The sequence below is a fragment of the Megascapheus bottae genome, chromosome 4 (assembly GCF_031878675.1).
Source record: "Megascapheus bottae isolate mThoBot1 chromosome 4, mThoBot2.hap1, whole genome shotgun sequence".
Classification (NCBI taxonomy): Eukaryota; Metazoa; Chordata; class Mammalia; order Rodentia; family Geomyidae; genus Megascapheus; species Megascapheus bottae.
Window position 1 is genome coordinate 65,312,302 of NC_143512.1, and position 26,825 is coordinate 65,339,126.

Here is a 26,825-nt window from a genome sequence, read left to right on the forward strand (position 1 = left end):
GTTTAGAAGCCCAGTGTGTGTAGAAGCTGCACCGAGACCGGCAGAAGCAGCATCTGGTATCCAGACCCACTGAAGAGTGTCAGGGCCACCCAACCAATGGATATCCATCTGCACACAATTTTCTAAGACACTTTCTTAAAATATGTCATTGATTTCAGTATCTCATCGTATTGATCAATATGACTGATCCAGACAAAACAATACACTGGTACAAGTACCACTGTATATGAAGGAAACCTCTTCTGCTAAAAAATAATTAACAGATGAAGGGGACACAAAGGTACCAGCGGCCTTGTTCTGGAACACTGAAATGTACGTTGCTATACCACATGAGGAGCAAGAGGACTTGTTCAGAGCAGTTCTTCTCTGGTAGCAATTTGGGGGAATGTTTCAGCTTTTCCACCTCATGTAGCTACTTCTCATGGGAGAATTCTCTTGATGTGTGTACTTAAGGCTTACAGTATTGTTTCTGTTTTCAGAATGACTTCTAAATGCTGTCTTGCTTACTTTGAGCTTTTGCTCTTTCTTCAAGGCTGATGACTGATCATTCTTTTAGTTGAGCAAGGTTTCCTTTGCAGGCTCCCCCCCTCCTCCTTTTTCTCCACTCCCCCCTCCCCCAACCCACCTTGAACTGCAGGAGTCATGTCTACTCAGTGACAACCTGAAAGACAATCACCACAGTCACACACTTAATTTTCCAGAAGATTCATTGCTACTTTATATAAAAAAAATCAATTCATTTGTCTTCATTTCTTTTCATCTGTAGCTCTTGAAGGTGACCTCTCTCCATCACTTCCTTGAACATGCTCATTCCTCTGCAGGAACATTTTGATATCCTTAAAGAAAACATCAAACAGAAGTTACAAAGATTAGAAAGATTTTTTTTGCTGGTCCTGGGGCTTGAACTCAGGACCTGATCACTGTCCTTGAGCTTTCTTAAGGCTAACATTTTAGTACTTGAGCCACAGCACCATTTGTGGTGTTTTCTGGTGGTACTGAGGAATTGAACCCAGGGCTTTCTGCATGCTAGGAAACACTCTACCACTAGGCCACATTCCTGGCTCACTAGACTAAATTTTTGATTAATGATTACCTATTATATGAGAATAATGAAACAATGTTTTCCCCCCAACTTTGAGAAAATTCTTCATTGAGTTTGAAGCCACTATGGCAGCTAAGGCCTTGAAACTCCAGTTTTTTTCTCTTAATAATACAGATGTCAGCTGGGCACCAGTGGCTCATACCTTGTAGCCCTCAATACTGAGGAGGCTAAAATCTTAGAAACATGGTTTGAAGCCAGCTGGGACAGGAAAATCCAAGAGATTCCTATCTCCAATAAACCACTAAGAAAAAGGCAGAATTGGTGCAGTGGCTCAAGTGGTCGAGTGTTAGCCTTGAGCACAAAGAGACCAAGGGACAGTGCCAGTTCAAACACTACAACTGACAAAGAAAGAAAGAAAAAAGAGCTATCATTTCAGCTTCTTTTTCCGTAGAACAACAGAAGGAATAACATCAAACATCTGAGTGATTTTTAGCATCCAGGAACTGAGCTAAACATTTTATATTAGCCCATAGCCCATTTCATCTATACAAACCCCTATAACAACTATTCTGTAGATCATAGAGCTGTGCCACTATGAAGTCACTTCTCTAAGGACACATATCTCAAAGGTAAGGGTTTGGAGCACATTCTCATAAGCTCAAAGTCAGTTCACTTTACTTTAGGAACATGTCATCATCATTGAAAAGATACATCATTTTTCAGTGTTTTGGCTCCTAAACACATCTTAAAATTATAGAGCTATTAGGCAGCAACCTTCACTTTCCATTGTTGATGATAGCAAACAACATTTTAACCATAAAAACCCACACTCTAGCTTTTTCCTCTGCTTATCTTGAACAATCTTCAAATAGCATCACTGTGGTTTTCAGTTCATTTTTAAAATGTGATCTGTTTACTTGTGCATGGGTATCTGGAGCAAACAAATGGTTTGTGAGCATGATAGTATGATAGACTCCACGTTTTTCCCATATATTTTTATTGTAATTAATAGAAGGGTTACATTATATTCACTAGATAGAAGGTGCATTACTTCACAGACATTGATACCCTTTCTCATGTCTTGGTCCCCATTTCTCTCCCCCCCACCCTCACCCCTCACCTTGTTTTGCCCCATTCCCTATCCGATTTCAAATAACCAAATACAAATATATCCGATATATCAGGTAACAAAGTGAGATACTGTAACAATATGAGATAACCAAGGGACAGCAAAAGAGATGAGAGATAACATAGTACATTAAGGACATCACTCATTATATGGCTTTTGTTTCTATATCCTGGAGGTCCTTTCATTTAGCGTTATCCTTTATGGCCTTATGGATCTAGGTTTTGCTCTATTGTAAATCTCTGCTAGGAGAGCACAAAGTTTCTACTGATTATGACAAATGAGGGAAATCATTGAGCCTATGTTCCTTTGAGTCTGGCTTACATCACTTAATATGATTTTTTTCCCAGGTCTTTCCATATCCTTACAAATGGGGCGATGTCGTTCTTTCTGACAACAGCAAGAATACCATTGTGTATAAATACCACATCTTGTTGATCCACTCATCAACCGAGGGGCATCTAGGTTGGTTCCAAATCTTTGCTATGGTAAGTAGTGCTGCAATGAACATCGTTGTGCTAGTGGATTTAGTATGTCCTTGTTTCTGGATGAGTGGGTAAATGCCAAGTATTGGAATTGCTGGGTTATAGGGGAGCTCTATGTTTAGTCTTTTGAGGAACTACCATACTGCTTTCCATGGTGGTTGAATGAGTTTACACTTGAACAAATTTGCACTCCCACCAACAGTGTAGTAGTGATCCCTCCTGGCCACATCCCTGCTAGCATCTGTTGTTATTAGATTTCTTGATCCTGGCCATTCTAACTGGAGTGAGATGGAATCTCAGAGTTGTTTTGATTTGCATTTCTTTATGGCCAGAGATGTCCAGCATTTCTTCATGTGTCTATAGGCCATTTTTATTTCTTCTTCAGAGATGACTCTCTTTAAGTCTTTGGCCCATCTTTTAATGGGATGGTTGTTTCTTTGGAGTTTTGGAATGATTCAATTTTTTGAGCTATTGATATATTTTAGATATGAGGCCTTTGTCTGTTGTATGGTTAGTGAAGATCTTCTCCCACTCTGTAGGCTTTCTAGTTAGTTTGCTAGCTATGGCCTTTGCCATAAAGAAGCTCTGCAGTTTAATGCAGTCCCACTTATCCAGACTTTCTCTGATGTGTTGTGCTTCTGGGTCCTTTTTAAGAAAATTTCAACCTATGCCAACGTGACCTAGTGTATCTCCTATTCCTTCTTGTAAAGTTTTCAGTGTATGTGCTTTTCCCTTGAGGTCTTTGATCCAATTGAAGTTAATCCTGGTGCAGGGTGACAAAGAAAATTCCAACTTTAGTTTTCTTCAGGTGCTTAACCAGTTCTGCCAGCACCACTTGTTGAAGAGGCTGTCTTTCTTCCATTCTATTTTTTTGGCTTCCTTATCAAAGATTAGGTGGCCATAAGTCTGTGGGTTCATATCTGGGTCCTCTGTTCTATTCCATTGGTCTTCAGGCCTGTTCTTGTACCAGTACCAATCTGTTTTGGTCAGTATAGCTCTGTAATAGAGTTTAAAGTTTGGTGTTGAAATTCCTCCTGTGCTGTTCTTTCTCCTAAGAATTGTTTTTGCTACACAGGGTCTTTTATTATTTCATATGAAATTTTGGATTGCCTCTTCTATTTCTTTAAAGAATGACGTTGGGATATTGATGAGTATTGCGTTGAATTTGTAGATAGCCCTTGGCCAGACTACCATTTTCACGATGTTAATTCTTCCAATCCAGGAGCATGGATTCTGGATTAATTCTGCTTTAATTGCCTTTTTCAGGGTTTTAAAGTTTTCATCAAAAAGGTCCTTTACATTCTTAGTTAATTCCTAGGTACTTTATTTTCTTTGAGGCTATTGTGAAAGGAGTTGCTTTCCTGATTGTTGCCTCATTCCTCTCACTGTTGGCGTAGAGGAAGGCAGTTGAGTTTTGAGGGTTAATTTTATACCCTGCTACCTTGCCAAAGTTTCAAATCAGCTCAAGGAGCTTGGGAGTGGAGTCTATAGGTTTCTTTAAATACAGAATCATGTCATCTGCAAAGAGGGAAAGTTTCACTTCCTCTTTCCCTATTTGGATCCCCTTTATGCCCTTCTTGCCTTATTGCTCTGGCTAGGAATTCTAATACTATATTAAAGAGGAGTGGAAAGAGCTGGCATCCTTATCTTGTTTCTGATTTTAGAGAAATGGCTTTAGCTTTTTGCCATTAAGTATAATGATAGCTGTGGGTTTGTCATACACAGCCTTTATTATACTGAGGAATGTTCCATGGATTCCTAGTTTCTGCAGAATTTTTAGCATAAAGGGGTGTTGGATCTTGTCAAATGCCTTTTCTGCATCTATTGAGACAATCATGTGATTTTTGTCCTTGCTCCTGTTGATGTGTTGAATTATAATATTTGACTTGCTTATGTTGAACCAGCTTTGCCTCCCTGTGATGAATCCAGTTTGATCATAGTGTATAATTTTTTTTGATGAATTGCTGAAGACGGTTGGCCAGTATTTTGTGGGGAAGTTTTGCATCAATATTCATTAAAGAAATGGGTCTATAGTTCTCTTTCTTTGATGAATCTCTGTTTGGTTTTGGGATGAGGGTCATAGTGGTGTCGTAGAATGAGTTTGGCAAAGAGCCTTTGTTTTCAATTTCATTGAAGAGCTTGAGTATTGGTGTGAGATCTGCTTTAAAGACCTTATAGAATTCAGCTGTGAATCCATTTGGCCCTGGGCTTTTCTTGGATGGAAGATCTCTTATTGCCATTTCTATTTCAGTGCTTAAATAGGTCTGTTTAGTTGGATTAGGTCTTCTTGGTTCAGTGTGGTTATGTTAATGTTGGCTAGAAATTCATCCATTTCTTGTAGATTCTCAAATTTGTTGGCATAAAGGTTTGAAAAATATTCCCTCATGATGCTCTGGATCTTGGTAATTTCTGTTGTGATATTACAGTTCTCATCTGTGATTTTGTTTATTTAGGTGTGCTCTGGTAAGATTTCCTAAGGGTCTGTCAATTTTGTTAATTTTTTCAAAGAACCAACTCCTTGTTTTGTTGATTCTTTCTATTTTTTTTGGACTCCAATTCATTTAATCCTGCTTTGATTTTTAATAATTTGCTTCCTTCTACTGGAATTAGGGTTGGTTTTTTTGCTCTTTTTCCAAGAGCTTAAGGTATGACATTAAATTGTTGGTTTGTGAATTTTACCAATTTGTTAATGTAAGCACCCAGAGCTATAAATTTTCTTCTGAGTACTGCTTTGGCTGTGTCCCAAAGGAGCTGATATTTTGTGTGCTCCTTTTTGTTAAATTTCATAAACTTCTAAATTTCTGCTCTGATCTCCTTGATGACCCATTGGCGATCAACAATGTGTTGTTCAATCTCCATAAGTTACAGGGTTTTCATTGATGGAGATTGGTGTTCAGTTCCAATTTGTTGCCCTAGTGGTCTGAGAGAATGCCTGGAATACTTTCAGTGTTTCTTAATCGTCACAGGTTTGTTTTATGCCCTAAAATGTGGCCAAGACTCCAAGTTTTTAAAGGTTCCCTCCCTTTCTCCCTTCCTTCTTTCTTCTTTCTCTGATAAATAATAAAAATAAGCATGGATTATCTTTATCAAAAATGACACTGTTTCATTCTAAATGTCACAATGTGGGCTTTCCAGGTCATGGACACAGTTCTCCATGATTCACAACCATATTAAGGAGAAACAACTCTCCTTATTTTATACCTCAGTCAAAGCAACCCCAATGAGATGTAAAGGGCAAGGAAAACAAGAATCAAAGAGTCTCAGACCTATCTTAAAGAAGCCTTCTGGCAATGGATTACCGAACTAGTTAATTAGCTAGTTACTTTACTGATGAATATACTAGCTTTGTGCTAAGGGAATTCTTGAATGAGTGACACTATGAGACAGGTTAACTGGAGGATTCATCTAGAGAGGGAATGCACAGCAGGGAAGAGCTTAGACTATTCAGTTAGTTCATTTTTTGGTGGTTTTGTAAGATGAATGTCATTCATAGGCTATCATGTTCCATTTGGCAATACTACACAAAAAGGAATTATACTGTCCCAAATGGCAACAGTAGCTCAGTTGAGGAACCTAGCAAGTTGAGAAAGCTTCCAAATGAAACAATTTAAATAAAGCCTTTTGGATTCCTGGAGGATTCTCATTAGGATTTCCTGTTGATTTTCTCTCAGGGTTCACTCTCACAGGCACTCTTTGTGGCTCTCTTCCTGCAGGTGAAATACCAAACAGAACCTTCTCTGCAAGTGAATCATGTTTAGTCACTGTTGTCAGGGTAAAAGTATTCCAAATCACCCTGACATTGTAGAAAGTTTTCTTCTCACTTAGGGAGGAAAGGTGCGATCATTTTATGCTCCTAGTTTTTCTGGGTAAAAGAAAATGAAACCTATTAGATGTAATTCCAGAGCTTCTGTAAATGAGATTTTACTAGTTCAAAATAAGAAGCTTCTTTACTGACAGAACAGAGCAATCGGATAAAGTGCATTGGAACCCACTTGATAGAAGATGTCATGATGACTTGATATGGTTTAGAGACAGAAATACTTAGGGGTGAAAAAAGTCAATCCCCTATCACTCAGCTGCTCAGAAGCCTGGCCTGTTTATACTCCATTACTTTTCAAATGCAATCCAAATTTTCCTATAGTTCTTGGCAACCTGGCCTCGTTTTACTAATTTAACAGTATCTCCCTATTCTTGCCAATGGCTCTTTGAGGCACCAGATCTACCCACACAGTCTCACCGTCATGCCTTATTCCTGACCTGCTTTTCAGTGAGGAGGCTGCCATTGTTACAATAACAAAATCTATGCAAGCCTCCTGAACACACACTCTCTTTTTCTCTCTCTCGGCAGATCTCCATGCTTCTAGCACACAAAAGTCTTCTTTTGATGTGTACAATTTTGCACTTGTTTGGTCTCTTATCTTGTAATTCTTGCAGGTAAAATTATCTTCCAAATGGAAATGAGATTTGCGTAAGAATAGCAGCCCAGTTTGCTACTCAGGGAGGCTTATACTGCAGGTGTCTGTGGTCAGGGCTCCGTGATTTTAGTAGACATCTTTGTAGAATCTCTCATGTGACAGCGTCCATGACAAGTACTTTACATTCATGATGTCCCATAATTGTGAGTCATTCTAATGAACAGGAATGGCTGTGAATTCCCACTTAACAGAGGAGACAGCCAGGGTAAGGAGACAGTTGTAATCAGATAGCTGATAAGTAGTGGTCAAAAGGTACAGACTCATGATTTTCTGATTCTAAAGCTAGGTCCTGAAATGGTATAATTATATTTTACTCCTGGATGTGCTGAATGTCTCAAAAGCAGTTAGCTTTACAGAAAGCAATTTCAATTAGTTTTAATACAGGTTATAAAACTGATATCAAAAGGAGCCACAGTTGACAATAATAAACTAGGTACAAAGATAGTTACATTTCTAGACAAGTCTCTCAAAAAAAAAACCCAAAGCAAAACAAAAAAAGTATTATCATTGAGAAGTCAGGAAACATGCTTCTCAGACCACCTGGATTTTAGAAAGAGAAAAAGGTTTTATCTCAAACTCAAAAAACCCCTTCTATTTCAATAAATGGATAGCAGAAACCAGAGAGACATCACACTGTTAAAGGTGGTACCAGGAAATGATACAACTACCCCCTACCACCTCACTTGCCCTAGTACTCACTGCTGAAAAACTGGGATTTGCCACAACTGTGTCTGTGACTTGTTGGCCTTTTGTGTGATTTCTGAGTAGCTGTTCTTTCTTATTTTTACTTCTTCCTTATTTTTGTTGAGTTGGTCTATTCCCCTTCCTCATTTTTTTTTTGTTGCCTGTATTGGGTCGGGAATTCGTAGTACTCTGTTCTCACTAGGCTTTTTTTGTTTTTCCCAAGGCTGACACTCTACCACCTTTGCCACACCTCTACTTCTGGCTTTTTGGTGGTTAATTGGAGATAGGAGTCTCACAGACCTTTCTGCTGGGACTGTATTGGAGCCATGGTCCTCAGATCTCAGTCTCCTGAGTAGCCAGACATAAGCCACTAGTGCCTGGCTTTCCCAATGTTTCTACGTGAATTTCCTCATTTTATATAGTGCTTTCTTGATGGAACCAAAACCTTAACTTTTTCATGTAGTATCATTTCTACTCTTAGACAATATATTCCATGATTTGAGTTTGATGCACATGTCAGAACCTGGCTGGAGACCTTAAGCTGTGGAGAGGAAGGATCTTTTATATATATATATTTTTTTATTGTAATTAATAGAAGGGTTACAAGATGTTTGCCAGATAGATGGTGTATTAATTCCCATACATTGATACCCTTTCACATGTCTTGGTCCCCATTTCCCTCACCCCCACCCCCAACCCTCATCTTGTTTTCCCCCTATCCAATTTCAAATAACCAAATACAAATATATCCAATATATCAGGTAACAAAGTGAGATACTATACCAATATGAGATAACTAAGGGACAGCAAAAGAGATGAGAGATAACATAGTACCTTAAGAACAACAATCATTCATTATATGGCTTATGTTTCTATATCCTAGAGGTCCTTTCATTTAGCATCCTACTATATCAAGGTTTTGCTCTATTGCAAATCTCTGCTAGGAAAGCCCAAGGTTTCTACTGATTATGACAAATGAGGGAAACCACTGAGCCTAAGTTCCTTTGAGTCTGGCTTACTTCACTTAATATGATCTTTTCTAAGTCTTTCCATTTCCTTACAAATGGGGCAATGTCATTCTTTCTGACAGCAGCATAGAATTCCATTGTGTACAAATACCACATCTTGTTGATCCACTCATCAACTGAGGGACATCTAGGTTGGTTCCATATCTTTCTATGGTAAATAGTGCTGCAATGAATATTGTTGTGCTGGTGGATTTAGTATTAGACAGGAAGGATCTTATCTCTATTTTTCTCCTATAGGCTAGGATCATTATATAATCAGAATAGTCCATAACCTTAGTGGTCCATGGGCCCAGCTTTAACTATTCCTATCTCGAGTCTTCTGTTGAAGATTCTTGAAATTGTGAACTGCTTCACTATCATGGACCTTGTGCCACTTGCACTCCACAATCAAATTCATCTTCTCTTCCCTGTGAGCCACATTAGAAATGCTAGGTGTGCTTTGATCTTGAGCTCCATATAGAGACAATGTGTAGTCATACTCACAGGAAATTTGTAGTCTGAATAATTTGCAATCAGGTCTTGAATGAAAGGATGCTTCAAGAGGAGAGAAACTCCAATTGGTTCCAGATTCTTGGCACCCAGATCCTGAAATGTTTTGATGAAGCTCTTTAAAGAGGAACAAAAATAAAGGTAATTAAGTTAATGACAGTAACTGCAATAATAATGCCATACAAAATAATAAAGACAATTAAGATGTTACCATCTTAGAAATAATAAAAATGGTGTTTTTGTATTAGAGAAATCCATCATAATTAATTTTTACACTGATTTTTCCCCAAGCAATTCCATTTAAATATGTTCAAAACTAAGGTTGGTTATCCTTATGTCCACCATGCCTGGTTTACAAATAATTTAACCAACCTCAGTATACATGTTCTCTGTCTTTAGATGGCCGACAAATCTGTTCACATCTTGTGCTTCATTTCCTCCTGGGAACACTTTGAATAGTGTCTCTATGGAAATCTTCTCAGTGTTTGTGCTTTCAAGGATTTCTTCTTCTTTCTGTTCTCTCTCATCCCTCTCCTCTCTTATTTCTGTGACATTTTCCTCAGGTTCAGGAAATTCTTCAATGGGACTAATATCAGTAGAGATGGAAGTCTAGGAAGTTAAATGAAGAAAGTGGGAAATCAGACTAAACTTCTTTCAGCAGTAGAGCCACTTAGAAATCACTAATTAATGCAATGCAATGCTAGTGCCCAACACAACCCAAACAAAATCGAGAAGGCAATGTGCTAGCTGCATTTGGAATTGCAATACCAAAATCTTAGACCAACTGCCTTTTTAGCACTTATAGTCAATGTCAGTGGAGACTTATTATTTTTCCCACAAGCCCTTCTATGTACTGCATTGCCAGTGATAGAAAACTGCTCAAGAGGACATGAATACAGATTTTTGAAAGGATTTGAATTTGAATAGATTGAACTTATGGTAAATTATTTTTTTCAGATTCACCAGCAATTCCTATTATTCTTGGCTAACAGCATGAATTCAGATACATTTTGCATATGGTGAAGAATAAATTGCTGCTGAGATAATTTCTTAGGTTATGAAAACCTAGAAAATATTTGAACACTTTGACTTACTATAAATCCATGAATTGATCTTGAATAAAAATCCAAGAGTATTTTTTAATTCTTTCAGTACAATAGAAAATGTATTATTCTAAAAATGTGGGCATATAAACTCCATTTTTTAAGCATTTTTTATTGTAATTAGTAAAAGGGTTACACGATATTTGCCAGATAGAAGGTGCATTAATTCACATACATTGATACCCTTTCACATGTCTTGGTACCCATTTCCCTCCCCCCCCACACCCCCCCCGTCTTGGTTTTCCCCCCTTCCCTATCAAATTTCAAATATCCAAATACAAATAAATTCAATATATCAGATGACAAAGTGAGATACTATACCAATATGAGATAACCAAGGGACAGCAAGGGAGATGAGAGACAACATAGTACATTAAGGACAACAATCATTCATTATATGGCTTTTGTTTCAATATCCTGGAGGTCCTTTCAATTAGCTTCACATTATATGGCCTTACGTATCAAGATTTTGCTCTATTGCAAATCTCTGCTAGTAGAGCCCAAGGTTTCTACTGATTATGACAAATGAGGGAAACCACTGAGCCTAAGTTCCTTTGAATCTGGCTTACTTCACTTAATATGATTTTTTCTAAGTCTTTCCATTTCCTAACAAATGGGGCAATGTCATTCTTCCTGACAGCAGCATAGAATACAATTGTGTACAAATACTACAACTTGTTGATCCACTCATCAACTGAGGGACATCTAGGTTGGTTCCATATCTTTGCTATGGTGAATAGTGCTGCAATGAACATTGTTGTGCTAATGGATTTAGTATGTCCTTGTTTCTGGATGGTTGGGTAAATGCCAAGTAGTGGAATTGCTGGGTCATAGGGGAGTTCTATGTTTAGCCTTTTGAGGCACTGCCACACTGCTTTCCATAGTGGTTGAACGAGTTTGCACTCCCACCAACAGTGTAGTAGTGATCCCTCCTGGCCACATCCCCTCCAGCATCTGTTGTTATTCGTTTTCCTGATCCTGGCCATTCTAACTGGACTGAGGTGGAATCTTAAAGTTGTTTTGATTTGCATTTCTTTTATGACCAGAGATGTTGAGCATTTCTTTATGTGTCTATAGGCCATTTTTGTTTCTTCTTCAGAGAAGACTCTCTTTAAGTCTTTGGCCCATTTTTTAATGGGATGGTTGTTACTTTGGAGGTTAGTTTTGGAGTGATTCAATTTTTTGAGTTGTTGATATATTTTAGATATGAGGCCTTTGTCTGTTGTTTGGTTGGTGAAGATCTTCTCCCACTCTGTAGGCTTCCTGATTAGTTTACTAGCTATGTCCTTTGCCATACAAAATCTCTGCAGTTTAATGCAGTCCCACTTATCCAGCCTTTCTCTGATTTGTTGTGATTCTTGGTCCTTATTAAGAAAGTTGCGACCTGTGCCAAGGAGGCCTAGTGTATCTCCTATTCCTTCCTGTAAAGTTTTCAGTGTGTCAGCTTTTACCTCCAGCTCTTTGATCCATTTGGAGTTAATTCTAGTGCAAGGTGACAAAGAAGGATCCAACTTTAGTTTTCTGCAGGTGCCTAACCAGTTCTGCCAGCACCACTTGTTGAAGAGGCTGTCTTCAACTAAACTGAACTAAAAGATCAGCAAAATTCAATGGATAAACAAACTGTATTAATGACTACTTCTCTCCTTAGCTTCCTTCCTTGCTCGGTATGTTCTCAATGGAGCACAGAGATCCTGAAGTGGTTTAATTTAGCTTTTCCAAGGACTTTTCATCTTGTTTAGGGCAGAGTTAAGCTTAGATCTCCATGGTAACCCAAGTCCTTTCTCTCTCTCTTCTCCCTCTCTACTATCACTCACATCCTATCCTTTCTACATTTTTGCTGGCTAACTCTGTTCCTTGGAAGACACAAGGCCCAAACCCATGTTAAGACTTATGCAGCTATTGCTGTCCTGTCTTTTTTTAAAATTTTTTTTATTGTAATTAGTAAAAGGGTTACATGATATTTGCCAGATAGAAGGTGCATTAATTCACATACATTGATACCCTTTCACATGTCTTGGTACCCATTTCCCTTCCCCCCACCCCCCACCTGTCTTGGTTTTCCCCCCTTCCCTATCAAATTTCAAATATCCAAATACAAATAAATTCAATATATCAGATAACAAAGTGAGATACTATACCAATATGAGATAACCAAGTGCTGTCCTGTCTTAAAATGGTCCCTCACAGAATTCTCTAGGGCTGTCTCTGATCAGTCTCTCCATGTCTCTACAATTCTCTTTATGGCTCAACACTGGTGAACACAGCAACTCCCCATAGGTGCTGTATTCCTCCCTACCCCAACTCCAGCTTTAAATAATTTGTATTTTCATTATTCTATACAGTCTACATTTTTGTTCAATGATATTTCCCCAAGGTGAGTGGTCTCAATACTTAATACATATTTATAGAAACATTGAAATTTTCATAAGATAGTGTTCAATCTAGCAGAGAAGTTCTGATATAACTGAGGGCTAGATGAGTTATGAATCAGTGTCATTAGGGGAAGATTAATTTGGAATTCATAATGGATACCTGTGGCCCTGGGAAATGGGGAGTCTCCACACTTTGAGCTGTGATAAATGCTACCTCGGGTAGCAATGGCCAAGGGAAAAGGCATAAGGGCCTCTTGTGATTGGCAAGGTCCAGTGCTTATCTGCTCTTTATTCTTAGTTCCCTTCATACTGGGAAAATGATATGTTTTGGCATAGATGGGACAACTACATGATAGGCTTTCAGGAAAATCAATTCGTCTTCTTCTGTCCCTCTCAAAGATTTAAGGGGCACAGAAAGAGTACAATTTATAAAGTGAATGAATGGGCTCATTGAGCCACTGAGCTCCCTGAGCGTGGTGACAGGCTTTGTCCTAAATTGAGGGAGGCAGAGTGAGATGGAAGGCTGCTCCTTCAAACCTCCTCTTCATAGGAGGCTGAGTCTAGAGCTGATAGGGAAGAAGTCATCAAGTCATCATCCTGTGAGGAAGCTCAGTGCACTTCAGGAAATCACAGCAAAGATGGAAAGTCGGGGAGGGGGTAGTATTTGACATCGTCTGACTTCAGGGAAGGTTTTCCCTAAGGACAGCTATTTTGAGAATTGGGACTTTTAAGAGATGAGGCCTTAGAGAGAAATCCCAGGTCATTAATGACATTCACTCCAAGGGAATTGTGGGACTTCTGTGTCCTCTCTCAGACTCAAGTCATAGATCCCCAATGCACAGGAGGGATGGCATGGGACCATCAAGAAAGAAGCAATGCCATCTCCAGGGATGTAGACCCTACCTAACTCCTTACATATTTGGGGACAATGTAAACTACACTCTATCTGTTTAAGAAAACAAATGGGATCCTTGCTGTTAATACTCTGTTGGAATTTGTTTTTCAATTTTGTGTTGAATCAGTAGCTATAGCCCACTGCATGCAAGATCCAGATATTATCTTCTATAAGCATCTATTGCCCTTATTCTAGCCCTTCTTCAAGGGAAAAATTATTCCTGTTGTCCATGTGTTCAGAGACAAAATTTAGGTTCATGTCTAAAGAATCTCTCCCTTTCCTAGCATGAATGCCCAGGAGCCTCCTATTTCTCATAGTTTGTCCCTTTCTTGAAAAGGGAATGCTGTAGTTAAGCCAATTATAGAATCTGTAATGGACTCATAGCTCACTCTGCTCTGTCTGGGGGCTTTCCATCTGAAATAGTTGTGTCTATTTCATAACTGACTATTTCTCAGAAATCTCAGAGGAGAAGGTATGGTGGCATTTTAGTTAGCTACTAAGCTTCCTTGTCTTTGGAGGCAGGTGAGGCAAAGTTCCTTCTCAGATTTTAGGTCGTGGAGTTTGGCCTGAAGTACTCTAAAAAAACCACATTGATCAAGATGCAGTGTATTCATAAACTATTTTGTTAAATCGCAACTTCTTTGTACAAAGACTAAACATAAACAGATAAATGCTGAAATCATAAGCTTGTTTGGAATACAGTTTCTACAAACTAAGACAGACTGGTCAATACCCGCTTCCTTTTCATTTTTCAGACTCAGCACTTCATGAAAAACAAAACCCTGACCTTTTTATACCCAACTTTGATTCTACCAAGAAACCGAGTAGGCTTTTCCTACCAAAACAAAGCATGCGTTTGAATTTGCCAGCCCGTTCTTAATGCTGTTGGGATAAGTCTTTGTTGAAGATCCAGTACTGGCACCTGGGACACATAAGACAAGAGCAAAAAAGGAAACAACCAGACTCAGTGACAGGAGCTTTGCTTCTTCTTTCCTCCTGTTCCTAGCTCTAGATTTGTGCATTTCTGGATTTTCCTTACCTTTTCTGCAATCATCAGAGGAGTTTCAAATTGTCGGAAGACATGGGTTCCCACAGCCACACTGAGGGCCCTGTAGACCCCTTCCACAGAGTCCGGGTGGCATGCAAAGTACAACAACATCTGAGTGTAGTCCAGCTGGGGTGGGTCTTTCTCATAGTCAGCAAACAGTCGGAAGAAGAACTGTTACACAAAAAAGAAATTCACTCTAATAATTAGCAGAGAAGCTTTGGAAATAATCTTATCCGAGGGTTAAATTAACAAAGTCATGAGAGAATGAGTAATATTAATTGAAGCATATGCTAAATAAACACACAGATAAAGTAGGATTCTAAATTCTAAATTTCAGTGAAGATGGGTAAAGAGGAGTTAAGGTACCCTGCTCTGGACAGTGAATTTGAGATGTCGATTATGGGTAACAGGTATTATTTGAAAGAGAAATTTGTGGAAAGATAAATATATGGGATTCATTAGTTCATATTTCAAGCCCAGGGCCTGGGCTGAACTATATTGAAGGAATGAAAAGATGTCATGCGAACAGATATTGTAGAAAAGAGAACAAGACAGTGCTTGTGGATCTCTGTATGACAATTAAAGCACTTTTTGGAAGAAAAACCCTGAGGATTTATTGAACCTTGGGACACCTATTTTTGATGCTATTGATATGAACAGCTGGAAGCCAGGAACACAGCTGGCTGAGCCTCACTGGTCACAAGAAATGTACTGTCACTGTCAGCAGACAGTGTGACTGCAGCTTGACCTTCTACCCAGTACATTTCTGAGGTCAGTCAAGCCCTAACTCTGTGGTTATGGCCCATCTGTTAGAGCTATGCAGGAGGTGGCGCATAGGCACTTTTGACAAAGCAGGTCACAGGGTAACTGAATGTGGCCCTAAAGTATAGTCCATACCCTCTTATGAAGGGACTACAACCCTATTTATAATGACATGGAAAGACCTGGAAAAATTATATTAATTGAATCAAGCCAGGCCCAAAGTAATGTTGCATGGTTGCATGGTTTCCCTCATTTGTAATAACTAGGTATATCTATGCTACACTAGAATATATCTATGCTATTCTTAGCAAGGGATCACAATAACTCAGTTGCTACATGCATTGGACCATACAATGAAGTCTATCAAAATAAACTCTAAGAATTGGAAATAAGAGGTTTTTACTGTGTCTTGTATGCACTATTTCTGTTTTTCTTTCTATTATAGTTTTCTGTACCCTTTGTCTGTGTATATGTTTATGTGATCCATAAGAAAGAAAAGGGGATCACAGGAGCAACAGGAAAAAGGATGAACTATGTAACAACAATATCAATAGACTATGTTGGAAATGAATTTTATAATCTTGGAAGGGGAGTAGGGAGTGGTAAGGGGGAGAAGATGCAGGAGGGGGTAACGGTGTCTAAAAAGAAATGTACTCAAAAAGAAGAAATGTGCTCATTACCTTACTTATGTAACGGAAACCTCCATGTTCATCATCTTTACAATAAATGTTTTAAAGGGGGGCTGATGAATCTCTGGGGGAGGAAGAAATGTATTCAAGTTTCCATGCTAGAGCATGGCTGAACTAGAGCAGAGTTTAGAGTTACTAAGCTGCAGAATTCTTCCTTAATGCAGTTATTGCCTCTCTCTTGACTTTTCTAATTCTTATTACAGACAAATAAGTAAAGTTTTCACACTTTTTTAAAAAAGCATATGAACATAAACTGCCTTCTGGTCATGCATACTTACCATGGCTAGCTACTAGTTGGCTAATTAACTACTGCGGTTTGGATGAGTGTCCTCCAAAGGAGAAAGCTTGTGGGCAGGAGGTGGTGTGTGTAACACTTATCGCTACTATGGGATCTTAAGGGATGAGAGAGGTCCTCAGATCATTGGAACATGGTCCCAAGAGAACTGAGAACTCTGTGTCCTCTATTTTTTTCTTTCTATCTTCTTGTCTTTCTGTCTCTCCCTTTTCCTGCCTTGAAATATGACCACTCACTCTTTGACACATTTTCACAGTGATGTGCTGCTGCCCAATCTCATGGGATGGTTCAATTTTGCCCTTGAAGTTTCAGAATCATGAGCTAAGAAAGGCGTTTCTAGACTTCATGTGTAATCTGTATCAGGTATTTCACTGACTAAGCTGACTAACCCAAACCAGGTATATAGAGACACGACAACCACCACATAGCCGGAAACACAGGGCATTCTGTGCTTTTATTCCATTTAAAGAGGTTTATGAATCTCTGTGAATTCAGTACTGGGCCTTGGAAGGAGGCAGCAGTCTTCATCTTTTGTGTCCCATGCATATCACACATTCACACACACATATCTGCTTCAGCTATCTTTAGCTCCATGTAAACACACTTCCCCCAGGCTCCAGAATCTTGTCTCTGCCTCTGACTCTTTCCCTTCCCTCCATTTAATTTCCAGAATCAGGTTTGCATCAAAAGATCCTCTCCTGTTTAACTGCTCAGTGAACTACCTTCAATATACAGGCTTGGAAACCTTTAGCTTCATAAGAAAGTACCTTTACCTGGAATGAAATTCAAGCTGTCAGGTTCTTTTCAAGTACTGAAGGACATATTTATGTTATTGGCAAAATCAATCAGAGACTGTCTTCTAAAAGCTTTATCAGAATTGATGTTGGTCCTCCAATTTCATTTTTAAAACAGCAATGAACAATATACCTGTACCTGCCCATCTCATCTCTCATAATTTTCCAGCAATTTTATGGCCTCTTTCATTCACCTTCACTCTTGTTAGCATCAAGCAGAAGTGCTAAAAAATTACTAGTCAAGTTGAAGGGAATTGTTCATTTTAAGTTTATAACTGGAGTTGTGTTCAATTTTGCTTTGCAATTGTGATCTAATGCTTGGCTATAAATTGAACAGTCAATATACAATCTACAAATCAGGTCTTCGCTTAGGTTGGCAAAATGTGGTTATGGTATATTTTCTGGTATAAACATATATATGAAAGAGTGGCATTTTAATATTCTAAAATACTACTTTCTGTGATGGCCTTTGGGAGTAAAATTAATAATAATGCTATTATTGGGAATGTTATAGACAGTAATAGCCTTTCAGGCAATAGTGGATGTAAATTTGCTGTGTCTGACAAAAATTGTAGGAAAATTGGGTAGAAGAAATGTACTAACACTGATTAAATGACAGAAACATCTCCTAAGCTTTGAGAACTGAAGGTTTATTTAGAGACAAAGCTGCCAAATAATATCTTTTCTTATTCAAAAAGTGCACTGTGGAGAGACCAATAACATGACAAAATCACATGGTTAATAATAAGAGTTTGTCTAAAATTTTGGTCCCAAATGTATGTCCCAAGAACTTTTCTATGCTCCCTCATTAGTGAGTACTAAAGTCCCAGCTTTGGGTAGATAGCAAAGGAATGAAAGGATGAGTGGAGTTTAGACAAATTTCCCCAAGTTTAAGAACCTAAAAGAAAATGTTTTAAAGAGCTTGGAAATTACCTCTATGAGATGTTCTTGTCTATTAAATGGTAGGGGTTCAAGAGGATTTTCTGGAATCTTTACATATTCCTCTCCTGTAAACCACAGTCCAGCCTACATATACACACAAAAATGAAAATCATTAAAGTTTTATTCTAAGTCATAACAGTTCTTCTCAAGATCAGAAACAGAACTAATATTTTCCAAGCTCTAGAACAGTGGTCTTCTCAGTAGTGTACAGATCCCATGAGGGTACCGGATAAAGTACCAGGAATTGCATTTATGGACTTTCTTTTAAATCCATTCTTGCATTTTAACTTAGATACATCTGATAAGGTGCGTGAGGAATTAATACTCTAGTATCTGCATAGGAGTTATAAATAAAAACACTTATGCTAGGAATGCTAGCTATATTTTAACTGTTGGGACATGTGATTAAGCTTGGAGACCATAACTCTGACTAACCAAACATTGGCTACATAAACCCGTGCTCCTATAACAGGACACACTCCACGTGTCCTGTCTATCTTGGAACCTCATGCAGAACTAGTGTGTACTGTTCCTGTTAGGAAATCTTGATCACATTTCTGGTTGACTCAAGATCTCACTCACTGGCTTCTTTTATAATGCGATTCCTCCCTCTTTTAGTATGACATCAATCACCAAATCTTGATTCAATGGCCCTACCATCTTCACCCTTTATTTCCTTCTCAGTAGTTCTGGGCCACTTAGTAACATCAAGCTGGTGTCAGTCTAGTCTCTTCCTTATCTGTTTCAGCTTTTCCTTACATAATATTATATTTCCTTATATTTTCCGGCATTGGTTTTCTGAAACTATAATGTTGTCCTATCATCCATGCTCTATTCAGAACCATTTTCTACTGTCATATTTTTTATATTATCCTTTAGATCCTCATTATATCCTCAGTGACTCCATTCTACCCAGAAAAGCCTACATGTCTTTTCAGATTCAGCTGAGATCAACTTTCCTCAAAGAGGCCGTCTTTGATATCTCCTCTGAATTGCAATTTAATTTGCGAGCACATATCTTATGAAGCTTAATTCTTATGCCTGTTAAGCACTTAATATACAGAATTATTTTGCTCCTCATCATGTTCCAGAGTGGCAGCCTATCCTTAGCATAGCATTCTTACAAGAATTACCAGATCAACTAGGTTAACTCAGGCCCATGCTCTGTGATTTTCTTCCTTCTTTTCTTCCTTTCATTTTCCCCCTTCCTTCCAAGAATAAAATGAACTTTGAATGATTGCTAAGACAGTACCACATGGCCTGTAAAATAATGGACTGTTTTTACTTTGAGTTAAGGAGATGCAATCTTCTTGGAAACTTGTAAGAAACAGAAGATTTTCTTTTGCCAGTCCTGGGCTTGTGCTCAGGGCCTGAGCACTATCCTTGGGATTTCTCAGGACTAGAGCTCTACCACTTGAGCCACAGCACAACTTCTGGCTTTTTCTATATAGGTGGAATCGAGCCATGTATTTCGTGCATGCTAGACAAGCACTCTACCACTAGGCCAAACTCCCAGCCCAAAACAGAAGAATTTTAATGTCCAGACTGAGTTCAAGTTTTGAAAGGAAGAGTTTTTTTCATCGAGCAGAAGACAATGCTTGCCCATGGCTTTTCTGAGGCTGGAGAGGTGAGGCATTTAGAAAAGGCAAATGCTTCTAGACTTGACTAATAAAAGGCAGATAATCCTAATTCCTTAAATATCAAGAAAAGTGAATGCATGAAAGAGAATTTTCTAGGTATGGAACAAGAGGTAAAACAAGGTAGTTATTCCTGAGAACTAGCAGGAAAAGGAGAAATCCTACCTGTGCTCCCACCTCTGCTGCCAGAAAGAACATCTAAGGCATGGCAATCTTGCTGAGTCAGATTTCAGGGTTGGAGGTCAAGGTGGCTAGAATTCACTGGACAGAGTGTTAGAGCAGCTCACAGACAGGGAAATGTACCTGAGAAAATTTCCTCACATCTTGACTGAGATCCAACCTGTGTAGGTATAGGCGGGGAATACCAGAGGTTGGAGAAAGACGCTATGGTAAATAGCATGCTCAATAATTCAAGGGACTAACTGATGGACTCTTAGTGCACAGGAATTTGAGTACCACTTTTGCAGAGGAGTAAATTAGAACTATAAAGAGTGCTCTGGAATCACCTTCATAATTTTTGATGCAAATTTGAAAGGATAAAACTGATTCTACGTAATACCACATGTTGGACAAGTCCTAAGGTAAACAATAAAAGTTGGGTATGCAACAAAAGAAAGCTCAAAAGTCTAGTATAAAATTACTAGACATTGAAAGAAAAGCACTGACAAAAAGAAAATATGACCCATATACAGGTAAGACACTAACACAGAAATTAGGCAAATAGTAGACTGAACAGATGAAAATGTTAAAATAGATATTCCTCATATACATCAGCTCTTTAGAACAGCAATTCTAAGAATATTTCAGGAGATATAGAAAATCATGGACATGCTAAGAAAAGAGAAGATTTAAAAGGTTCCAACTTAAATATGTAGAGTTATATAAACTATATAATTTGAGATGAAATTCATTGGATGTTAGGTTATTAATATTAGGAAAGTCTGCAAAGAAAAATACAAATAAAATTGAAAACAGTTATTGAGATGAATACAACATGAACGGATTGGGAAAAATACAGATCAAGCGTTGATGTATAGGGCAACTTGTTTAATAAATAGATCTCTTCTAGTAAGCTAACTTGTCTAATCAACATAAAACTAGGATTTGAGGTGTAGAGGTACAAAAATGTATTTGAAAATATAATCCCCCAAATGTCCAGTTTTGACAAAAACTGCCAAACCATGAATTCAACAAACTGCAAGAAGAGAAAACAAAGAAAAACTCACTAAGGAACACACTAATCAATTGCCAGAAGCAGTGATAAAGATGGAATGTTAAAAGAAATTAGATTTCAAAAAAACAAAAATAACATTCTTACCCTTTATGGCCATTTTCAACCATCATTTCTATATCCAATTATTTTAAAGTTCTGGAATTTCCTCTGATTCTTAAACTGAGAATACATTTGTATTTCCAAAAATATGTGATATTTATAAATTAGAGAAATACTTCATTCAAAAAGGTCATATTAGAAAGATAAATGTTTTCTTAAAGATCATCCATAAAAATTTTAGAAATCTGAAATGTTACCTATGACTCTATGTAGTAATGGGCTTAAATTGTGAATCTATGTTTAGTTGCCTATATACTACCTTACTGGATTATTAAATGATTTCTCTTTAAAATATGAAAATATTCTTTGTACTTTCTGGCTAAAACATGATCAACAATTTTAGGATCTTTAATTTTTCTTGGAGATGAATTGCTATACTCTTTGGATCATAGAACAGCTGACTCAATGAGACTATAGTAACATTCATTCTGTTAGAAAATGAATCAGTACTTGGAAAAAAATGGTGTTAAGCAAAATAAGTCAGGCCCAGAGAGACAAAGCATCCATGTTTTCCTTTATATTTGGAAGCTAGATTTAGCTTACAGACTCAAAAGTGAATATGCTGGGTGTATACAAATGCATTAACTGAAATATGGTAGATTCCAGGGAAATCTCAAATAGTCTGAGTATTAGAAAGCCAAAGTAAAAATTCAGCAGAATAACACAACATGAAGTAGCACTAAAAAGGGGGTGGATTGAGGTCAGAAGGAAAAGTGTAGAATGAAGAGGAGAAGGGGAGGAATGCAGGCAAGGGTTCAAGGTCCATCCTACAAAACTAAGAAGAATGAGAGAAGGGGTTGCTAGGAAATGGATGGGTGAGAATGCTTACAGTGATGACATGGATCAAGATGTATTATAGATCCTTTGTCAAATTGCAACTCCTGTGTACAAATTCTTATAATAATAAAATGTATTAAGAAAAAAGAAAATGAAGCAATATTTCAAAATCAAAGTATTCATGTGTACAACTCTATCTAGGCAAGAAGTTTCAAAGCCAGGAACAAGGGACAAACAGATCTTGATGTTCATTGCTTAGCCAAGGCAGACCTGAATAATACCTGAATAATTTCATATGCTGTATGCCTGTCCATTTTCAAATTGGATAAGTTAGCATATTTCTAAGTAGTTTTTGCGGTGAACTTACAATCATTAAATAGAAAACAAAGGCAAAATGGAAAGCGCATAGATAGCCCTTTTCTCCAGAAGATTTTGTTTCACCAAATGCAGCTACATTTACTAACACATGGAATTTTCAGTAGATACTATAAAATTTTTCTCCTGAAGCTGCTATTAATTTGTTTTCATGAGATATTTTGTATGTGTGAGCTAATGAGAGTTGAGAATCTACACTCAAAAAGGTCTGCATACTTCTCCAAATGGTATTAGCATCCTGAGACTAACAAGAAACATCCAAAAATAGTCTACTGTCCCCCCAGATACAGTGTTCAAGTAAACACTTCTGAGTTTCTACTAAATACAGCATCTAACTTTCTTTGAAGGAGCTTTCTGCTTTGAGCTAAGCACTTTACTACAAATTCTTCATTCTTTTCATGTTTGTGTAAAAGATGTTCCATTTGATATTTAGTGTTGCTTTCTTATATCTGGATTCATTTATTGTAAACAATGAAGGTTTTCATAAAGGTCTACTTTTTTTAAGTCTCTGTAAGAACTTAAATTTTATTCTAATTTTCATCTTCAAACAAATTCATCCTAACAAAAACTTAAGTCCAGGACAGTTGCCCGGCTTGTGAAATAAAATATTTTAGAACCCAGTTAGCCAGATATAAGTCCTGATTAGCCATGAAGGATCTTTTCTTTGACTACAGTTAGTGAGCATGATAACCTCAGAACTACCTTAACAATTTCACCTGTTAGGAAATACAGAGAATCAGGAAAAGATTTGAAGTTTCACTAGTGAGAGACATGTAAGATACTGACACTAGAAGCTAATGTTTTGCTTCAAAATTAATACTTTATGAATACTTGCCTCTTCTGCCATTGAACAGTTATGTAAAAATGGTGACTGATTCAATTAGTGGATAAAAAATTAATAATGCAGGCCCGTATTAGGCATACACATTTATTCTCACTCTTTATTACTTGAATGTTTAAAAAAATTCAATATGTCTCATACAAAAATGTCTGCTACCTATCTGTCTGTCTGTCTGTCATCTATCCATCCATCCATGCATCAATCATCCTAATAAGCTATTCCTCATCTGAGCCATTTCCAATCTGCTTTATTTTACTCCATTTTCTGCCACAACTATTCTAGCAGAAGTCCACATGCAGATACATCTGCCAAGTTAAATGTTCAAATATTAAGTTACTGGATCATCCATCACATTCTTTGGGTCATCTTTTCCATTTATAACTTCACAACCAGCTCCCTGAGGGTGCTTTGCAATCCCTCTCCATCTGTCCTACCAGATTGGACATTTCTGTTTATGTATCCCACAGACATTTCAAATGCAATATGTCAAAAGCATCTAATGCCAAAGTGTGTGGGGGGGAGTCTCTCCTTTCATTGTGTTCTTTACCACTGGACAAGTGGTTATTGAACTGTGCTATAGGAATCTCTGAAGATGATTTTAATGTACAGAGCAAAAGCTTTGATCCTCCCCCTCCCTCATGCTTTTCCCCTGGGAGCCAAACTCCTGCTGGGCCTGGGACTCTGTATGGCAGCATCTGGGCTTCTGAGGAGGAAACACTGCCCTCTTCTGAAGCTCCATGATGTGACATCTGTGGGTAAACCTCTCCCTAGGTCAAAAGTCTCTTAGCATTACTGCTCCACTAGGTCTGGTATCAACCTGTATGTACTGCTCAAAAGTGATGGTGCCCAACTGCGCCTTATCTACAGCCTTGAATTTCTGCAAGGTCTCCAGGAGCTCCTGTTCCAAAGGCATGGGCCAGGGCATCGCGGCCACCAACAGGAATTTCCGCCAGTCCACGAACTCAAAGTTCACTGTTAACAAAGACGTTATTTCCTGCAACTAGAAGAAGAAGAAACAACAGAAAATGTCACTGGAATATTTGTAAGACTCTACCTTGAGGCCATGCCCACTCAGACACAAAAATGCAGCCAGTTACCAATCTGTTCATTTCCCCTCCCTTTTCGAGCAACCGATCCGGAACACCCGTCTTTCCTTGACACCCATGGGTTTTGCTTATTGCTGTATGTCCAATTTATACTTGGGGCTGCAATGGACTGTATCTCTTCAACAGAGTAGGGATGGGACATTGCTGTACCAGACAGAGGCTCTTCCTTTTGAGTCTGTTTCTCAGATTAGGTCTCCTGCAAACTTTGCCTAGACTTGCCTAGGATCACAGCCAGTCTCCTATCCTCATCACCCATGTTGCTTTGCCTGGGGCTACAGGCTTGCAACAGCCCTAGAAGTGCTCTTTAACCATTTTGTTTTCTGAGATTTTTTTTCTTTCTTTCTGGGGCTTGGATCTTTATCTCACCTTCTCTGTCTGCTCCTGGCTTTCTGCCATACCTCTACTTCCAGCTTCTTGCTAATTAATTGGAGAGAAGAGTCTCATGGCTTGGTTTGCTGGCTTTGAACTACAATCCTCAGCTCTCAGCCTCCTGAATAGCCAGGATTATAGGACTGAGTCACCAGCATCTGCTTCGGAGACATTTATAAGAAACAGGCCATGAAAAACAAGGCCTCTCAGAATCATATACTATTACTAGTTAGGATAGCCTCATCATACACTAGTAAATGCATACTCACTGTTGTACCTCACAGTCTGTGTGTTTTTAACTGACTATCAACACTTCTCAAATGTTGAACATGTGCATATTATGTCTTCGTTTCAGGTTCACTCATTTATTCAAATTGCATTAATTTTCTATTGTATAAACAAACATGGTGAAAGTACTAATCATTTTAGTGGTACAGATTCACTGATTGAATAAGAATATTAAAAGTTTTGAAACCCAAAAAAGAAATGGAAGCTTACCTCAAGTTGGGTGAGGTGCATCCAGCTACTAGGGAAGTTGTTTGTTCCTAGATTCATGGTCACCAAATCAAGCAGAATGTCAGTAAATGCTTTATTTCCTATTGTGCCTAAAACAGAATGAAATTACTTATGTAATGAGGTTTATCTTTGGCTAAAAAGATAAATGCATCATCTATTTTCTGAAAATTTTTGAGAAACAGAAGATATTTTGCAAACATAATAACCATAGTTTCCTGATAGTATTTTCCACCCTCATCAAATGTTTTCTTTGACTTTGCAATAGTTTATTCCACATTGAGCAGAACTCTGGAATGACAAACTTCTTAGTTTAGAATCTTTTTTGAACTTTTACTCAGAACAGGATAACTTGAAAAAAAACATTGTTTAAAAGTCTTTCATAGATATAGCGAGGCACAAAACAATGAACTCTTTTGGTACATATAAGAAACAGATGTTTCACAGCCATACAGATCACTAATACAACCAAGGAGCACATTTATTTTTATTTACTCCGTAAGCTCATATTATATTTATTTGTCTTTGTAAACATAGAGAGATTTGTATTTTTAAAATCACTAGATTGAAAGTGACAAAGTAATTCATTTAATTGGCTCTATAGCTCTAAGGCTTTATAAACTACAACTCTGCTTTCCAGTACTTTTTTCTTATACATTATTCTACATTAACCTGACTAAGTCATTGTCTACTTTGTTCATTTCTCATCTTGATTTGTATGTTCATGCACTAAAAAGACAGGATACAGAATAAATTTATTTTTTTCTTAAAAGAGGCTGTCAAACATAGCGAACCCAGAGAAGTAACTTTAAGAGCCCACAGAGAATTTTAACATGTGTCCAGGTATCTTTCAGGTCTGAAGTTTAGTTATTCATCATTGTTTAGAAATAAAAACAATCACAGATGTTGCATCCCAAAGTTTCATATGAATTCATTTCCTCTAAACTCTAGGACAAGGCACTAACTCCCTTATGTCGGTGGTTCAAAGAAACTATATTTGAAGTTTGGGAAGGTAATATTATGGGTAGCAAGAGTGTGACCTTTATTACTTTCATGTCATTGTCTATCTAGAAGTTTGTTCAGAAATACATTTTTTGAAAATCACTTGTAATCACTCCTCAGTATCCAATTTTGTAGTGATGAGAGTATTTTGCTGGGTAGAAATTTTTCAGTATTTGAAACTTTATAATGCCAACTAACCTGCAGGTAAGGTTTTTTGTTGTTGTTTGTTTGTTTGTTTTTGCCAGTCCTGAGGCTTGAACTCAGGGTTTGGGCACTGGACAGTGCCTTTTTGCTCAAGGAGAGTGCTCTGCCCATTTGAGCCACAGCACCACTTCTGGCTTTTTCTGTGTATGTGGTACTGAGGAATCAAACACAACAGGTCTTTGTCTAGGCTTGTCAAGCACTTTACCACTAGCTCCTGGCCCCAAGAAACCCATCTTGTCCGCAAGATAAAATCATGAACTGGTATAAAGAGAACCAGAGCACTTAAAAATTCTCAATGTGATTTTAATATTTGACTCTGTTGTTCCAGCAATGGAAGCAGGTGTTTATATGATTTTCATATCTGATACAGTCATAGTTTCACTTAGAAATTCTATTCATAATGTAAACATTCTAATGGTTTTCAATTTGATCTGAATTT

General features: G+C 37.9%; 1 protein-coding gene across 1 annotated transcript in view; it reads right to left on the reverse strand.

The window, feature by feature from the left end:
* Nucleotides 1-700: 700 nt before the first annotated feature.
* Spef2 (sperm flagellar and cilia associated 2) overlaps nt 701-26,825 on the reverse strand; it is a 148,734-nt gene continuing 122,609 nt past the window's right edge. The window contains exons 30-36 of the mRNA XM_090332052.1: nt 25,166-25,272; nt 24,010-24,192; nt 18,221-18,313; nt 14,739-14,918; nt 9,702-9,938; nt 9,324-9,446; nt 701-836 (exon numbers count right to left, since the gene is read on the reverse strand). Coding sequence (XP_090188178.1) covers nt 747-836; nt 9,324-9,446; nt 9,702-9,938; nt 14,739-14,918; nt 18,221-18,313; nt 24,010-24,192; nt 25,166-25,272 — 1,013 coding nt within the window. The 3' untranslated portion in view covers nt 701-746. The remainder of the gene's footprint in view (nt 837-9,323; nt 9,447-9,701; nt 9,939-14,738; nt 14,919-18,220; nt 18,314-24,009; nt 24,193-25,165; nt 25,273-26,825) is intronic.